The following is a 6,000-nucleotide window of genomic DNA, read 5'->3' on the forward strand; positions in this document are numbered from 1 at the left end:
TAAATAAAACGTTAAAAAAAAAATTTAAAAAATAAAAATAATTTTTTTTTTTTTTTAAAGAAAGCCAGGCAAGCCTGGGTGGCTCAGTCATTTAAACATCGGACTTTGGCTCAGGTCATGATCTTATAGCTGGTGAGTTCAAGCCCTGCATCGGGCTCTGTGCTGACAGCTCAGACACTGGAGCCTGCTTTGGATTCTGTGTCTTCCTCTCACTCTACCCCTCCCCTACTCAAGCTCTGCCTCTCTCTCTCTCTGTCAAAAATAAACATTAAAAAAAAATTTTTTTTTAAAGAAAGCTATAGCAAATCAACACTGCAATGAAACATACACTGAGTGTCACAGTGTGCTACAAACTACTGGACTAGGAAGACCAGGAAATACATACGTCCATAACTGATAGCATGTGAATTTTCACATGCACCTTTGCAAACAGAACTCTTTTTAAGGCCTGGGAGAGGTGGAGACAGGTTAAGAGCAAAGACACTGAAAAAATACTGGCAAGGTTCAAATCCAGGCTGTATCACTTACTTACTATATAACTTTAAGGAAATTACTTAACCTTTCTGGACCTCAGTTTTCTCACCTATTAAAATAAGGACAAAAATAGCACCCTCCTTGCTATTATGAAAAGTAATTGAGTTATTATTTGTAAAGCACTTGGGTAAGTTCCTGGCACATAGCAGACACTGTGTAAGTGGTTCTTACATAAAAATCTGGCTTACTCTGAAGCACCTAATTTCCCTCCTAAGCCATCTCCCCTCTCTCATGCGCTCTATTCTCTACCCAAACTACCACGCAGGCAGACCCTAGGGAGCACAGGGTAAGAGCAGACTCTGGAGCCAGACTGGCTGGACCTGAACTCCAGCTCCTTCACTTCCTAATTATCTGCTCTTCAGCCACTTACATCAACTCTTGGTGTCCAGAGTCATCATCTGTAAATCATGGATGATAGCATGTAACTCACAGGACTGCTACAGGATACAGGTAAGTTACTAACAAGAAGCATTAGACCAAATCTCTTATCTAGTAAGTACTCAGGGAGGGTTCGCTGCTCTTTTATGGATTTCATTACCTGCTCTCCTATCCCCTACAAGTAGCAAGTATTGTCACTTCAGCCTTACATTTGTGGTTTCTTATCACTGGAACGGGTCTTCGCTCTTTCCCCAGCCATTCTTGCTGAAATACCACCACTTTTGAGAGGTTTCCTCCTTCCACCCCCACAGAATCCATCTCCTTCCCCAGTGCTTCCATAGCCCCTTTTGTGGCACTAACCACTACTTAGGGCACTTCCATGACAGGATTCAGCCTATAGTATAGTTGTGGTTTTCTAGAAGGCCCAAAAGGAGACCAATTCATTTTCACATCCTCAGTTTAGTCCCATTTGGAACATTAGAAAGAACATGATATACAACTCTGAAGCAGTCAGTGATCAGTGATCATAGCAACAACTCCTCCAAGAATGCAGTATCAATCCTAAGTGTTCTAGTCCTACAGACCAAATTTTCATTATTATTAATGCTTCAATTTGTTCCAAATTTCCTTTAGTTCTAGGCCAAATTATCAGTCCATGTCCAGTTTTATATCTGAACATCTCTCACGCCTGAACTCAAGTAAGCATTCTCTAACTTTTAAGTTTCATCTAGTTTCATTTCATCATTATTAATGTACAAATTCAACCAATGACCAAGAGGGAATGTTCGCTACAACCAAATGGGGGCAAAGGGGAAGGGGAGGTTTCCCCTTATTACTACTTTTTAAAAATGCATTTTTTGTGAAGTTGCATGAAATATCATTTAAAAAACTCATTTACATTTTAATACATGCAGGGCAGTGCTTGGAAGGTTTTAAAAGAAATACTGAAAACGACACAAATAGTACAGGCAGACCACTTACCATTTGCCATATAGGAAGGGAACCTTAAGAAAGTAGGCAGCAAGAGAATGGAAGTTTTTTGAGTCTGTCTCAAAATAATAAGAGTTTTAAATCAATGTTACCTCACGAAAAAACAAGTATCTTTTGCATCATGATGCAGAAGTCTTCATGCAGAAATCAAAATAAAAGCAGACCAAAGACTAGATTCTTGGCCTCTTGGCCTTCCTATGCGAACTATTTAAAGGAAGAGGGACATGAATAATTAGTTACACTTGGAGGGGGAAAAAAAAGAACAAGGAAACTCAGAATAAATGATCAAGAGATCAAGAAACTGCTAGGTGTGGTTAAGTTCATCCAGAAAATATCAGACCTGCTTAATTAAATATTCAAACAATTCTCCACAGTGAGTGCTGAAATTCACCTACAATTGTTGAGTTTCAGATTCTTGGCCCAACCTCTGGGACATTCCATCGGAGTGGGCTCTCTCCTAGGCAGGCTCTTCAAGTTTTAAGAGGGGATGTCAATCCTGCTTGTAAATGAGACTGTTAAACCCATGGCTCTGTGTTCAATGCAGCAACATGGACTAACTGCACGCCAGGAAAAGGCTAACAGCGCAGCCTTTAACTCAGTCCACCCAGCACTGACCCGCAACTGACAGAATCACCTCACAAGGATAGTGCCCAAAGGCCACTAAGTAAGAGGCATTCTTAGACTAAAGTAGACCAGCACAGCCCGTTTTGGGAACTTTTAAGACTACATTTACTGCACTGCCCTGGAGCTACAAGAAGGGACATTATTAAAAATGGCCTTATGGAACCCACAGACATATATTTGTGGTCATGAGCTAGTTCTGAATGCAGTTTGCTCACAGCACATAAAAGGACATGGGGAGAAACTGCCCTCAGTACAAGGAGACTTCTCTCCCAAGTAACTGATTGACCTTGCCGATCATTTCCTCTTTACTCTGGCTGCTAGAAAATGCAGTCACCTCTAGCAAGTACCTCCTTATTTTCCACTAATTTTAGTCATGGCTGCATCTTCCTTTCCCTTTATCCTGTCTTTTCTCATCTACTCTGACTTGATTTTGATATCTTTTTGGATTATAAATATATGTATATATAATATGAGCCATCAGAAATCCTGAAAAGAGGCAAGGCTAAATGAATAAATAAACAAACACACAAGTTCCCAAAGAGTAAAAATGAAATGTTTCATCTTCCCCCTCACTACTTGGTTACAATTCAACTGCACTTATTGATATGATGTGATAGCTTAATATACAACCAAAAAGTTAAATCTGCTTCCATGTCACTTATTTTACTTCATACTAGTTCATGATCCTTTTCTTATACTCAAATTACATGTACATTCATCAGTTTAGACTCCTCAATTATTTTATCTCCAAATTAAGTATAATTATTTAGTTCACATGCAGATATAAAAAATAATAAGAGCATGGGAATCTATTTTCACCTGTCTCCTGGAAGAAGTCACTTGGAAGGAATGAATTCACATCAGGCCTTGAAATCTTGACTGGATACAAATTTAATGCAAAGAAAAGGTCAAGAGCCATTGAGTTTGAAAGTGTTAATGTAGTTACCAAAAATAAATACCAGTGATCCTCAAAGAATCTACCTAAAAATGGTTATATATACCAATATGTTCACACACACACACAAATACACTCATGCACACACCCAAGAACACACTCCTGAGGATGGAACTCAAGAGTCATTACAGAAAAGAAAAAGGCCACTTAGGCCACATAGTCTAGAAACATGAAGAAGCCTGCAGATTTGGGGAGTCTGGAGAAACTTAAGTCATAGAACAGCATTTAAATATATTTGTCTGCTTACAATTTCCATTGCAAATGTGATTAGTTTGCTTGAATAAATAGGAGTATGATGTGTTGGCCATGTTTTCCTCTTGAGGGTTATCACAGAGTTTTGATTAAGGACAAATGTTTGAAATGTTGGGTATATTTAAGTTCATTGCACTTAAAATGAACTAAGAAGTTGTATAGGCTTGATTAAAGGGCTGCCTTCGTGAACTTAAAATTAAAAGCAATAAATTCCAATGATTCAAGTGATTGGGACTAAGTATGGTATTCTGCCAGAAAAGTTGAAATGGAGTCCAAAGAGACTGAAATGGTGTCCAGGTTTCAAAAAATGGTGAAAAGAGGAAAGGTCAAGCTGTCGGAGCTGCCTTTCCTCCGGGTTAGTGAATGATTCACATTACGCAGAATTCCTTTTAAGTAAAACTTCACAAGAGTTACAGGCTCCCAGGACAATCTGTTTTGTCATTTCTAAAAAGAAGCCTCTCAAATGCTCAGAGGCCGGTATGTAAGTGTTGTCAGATGGGGAGAGGGGGCTGGAAGATGAGAAGGGGGGAGCGGGGCGGGGCCCCTCTCCATTTTTACCCACACGCGTGCAGGCCAACTATTCCGAACAGTCTCTAAAACGGAAGTCAAGGTGACTTCCCCACCCTCGGGAGGGCGGAGCCTTTGAAACCTAATAGGATCCGGCTTCAGCCCGGGCGGTGCCGCCGGGAAAAAGCCCGAGTCAATAACAACCGGGGTCACAAGCAGGTGTGCTCTGAGGTGGCCGAGGGGACCTGATGACCCCGGGCCCTCCTTCGCCCCGGGCGCACCTGGCTTCTCTAAGCCGACCTTGGCTCAGCCCGCCGAGCGCCAGCCCGGCACCGACTTCCCTCCCGGGCCAAGTGGGAGGGTTCAGCCGACAAAGTTTCTACTGCAAGGTCGGGCCTCCGTCCCCGCATGGGCCACATGTGCTGCCCGGGAGAAGCGGTCACCTCCCTCCTCCGCTGCTGCAAGGTGGAACAGCTGCCCCGGGCCCCTCTCTATTTGCTTTCCCCGTTGCACCAAGGCGGCACGTGAACGCCCGAGCCCTCGGGCCCCGGCCGGCCGGCACGCTCCCCGGGGCAACGGGCCTACGCTTACCTTGGCGGCCGCCATGCTTCGTTCCGGGTGCGGGTCCGGGCGCTGCAGGACCCTCTCGGCGGCTGGATCTCACTGTGGGTCCAGGCGGCTCACTTCCCGTCCCGGCGGCAGCAGGGATGGCGATACAGCCCGGCAGCGTGCGCGCCCGGCCTGCCTCCCCACGCCCTCCCGGCGGCGCGGGTCAGACGGGCGCCGCCAGCCCATTGGCTGCGCCCGGCCCAAGCAGCCCGGGCGCGCGTGATCCTACAGCCTCTGCCCTGAGGCCGGGGCGGGCTCGGGTCCGGGGGCGGTGGACCGGCCTCACGCACGTGACCCCGGCTGCGCTGTCCAGCGGCGAGGGCCGTGGGGCAGTGGTGGGGTGCGATCCGCCCTCCTAGGGGTAGTTGGCCTTGCGAGGGAAGCTGCCGGATTCCGCCATACCAGGGGCTATTCCAGGGCCCTTGAGACCCGCAAGGAGGGACACGCACCGGGTGGGAAGTCCCCTTGGGTCACTGTTCAGCCAGATTTCCTCGTAGGTTCCCTTTTGAAGGGACTCCACTCTGTATTATGCTATAATGCATCCAAAAGCACTGGCCAGTCAGTGGGAAGATAGGAAAGTAGTATCACTAGCAAATCTACTTTTAGGCCAAATCTGTAAACTCTTAACTACCAAATGGGTATGTATAATGCAGAACATATATTTGTGAGGCTATTTGATTTCAGCGCTGCCTATTAGGATCATAGAGGTCAAAAGATCTCCCCGCCCCCGACCAGATAGGCCCTACTAAAATAGGTCAAAATTATAATGGAAAAATTAAATGTATAACCTCCAGATATCTTAGCTTTCTTCATCAAGATTCCGTTCATTTATCTCTGCCATCAAAATTTATAATTAAGGCAATAGTGGTCAGGGAAAAGTGTTTTAAATATTTTGTTAATTACGGATATAACCTTTAAACAAAAGTGTTTATTACATAATTATGTTAATTAATCAACACTGATTGAGGGGCTACAGTGTGCTAGGTGCTGGAAACACCTAAATGACTTGAGATGGACTCAGCCCTTAAAGAGTTCAAGGGCTAGTGAGGAGGCAGACACATAGATAGTTAACTTCTATGTAAATAACCTGTTAAGGCAACAACCTGTTCCCAGGACACTGTAGGGACATTGAGGACTCTGGAAGTCCCTTA

At 44.5% G+C, this 6,000-nt stretch overlaps 1 protein-coding gene across 3 annotated transcripts in view; it reads right to left on the reverse strand.

The window, feature by feature from the left end:
* Positions 1-5,030, reverse strand: part of SLC25A13 (solute carrier family 25 member 13) — a 184,283-nt gene extending 179,253 nt beyond the window's left edge. For 2 of the 3 annotated variants that reach the window (XM_047844745.1, XM_047844756.1), the window contains exon 1: positions 4,832-5,029. In XM_047844745.1, the coding sequence (XP_047700701.1) occupies positions 4,832-4,846 (15 nt within the window). In that variant the 5' untranslated portion in view covers positions 4,847-5,029. Of the gene's footprint in view, positions 1-4,831 lie in introns of all 3 variants that reach the window. The other variant, XM_047844735.1, reaches the window with a different exon arrangement.
* Positions 5,031-6,000: the final 970 nt, after the last annotated feature.

Source organism: Prionailurus viverrinus, chromosome A2 (assembly GCF_022837055.1).
Source record: "Prionailurus viverrinus isolate Anna chromosome A2, UM_Priviv_1.0, whole genome shotgun sequence".
Classification (NCBI taxonomy): Eukaryota; Metazoa; Chordata; class Mammalia; order Carnivora; family Felidae; genus Prionailurus; species Prionailurus viverrinus.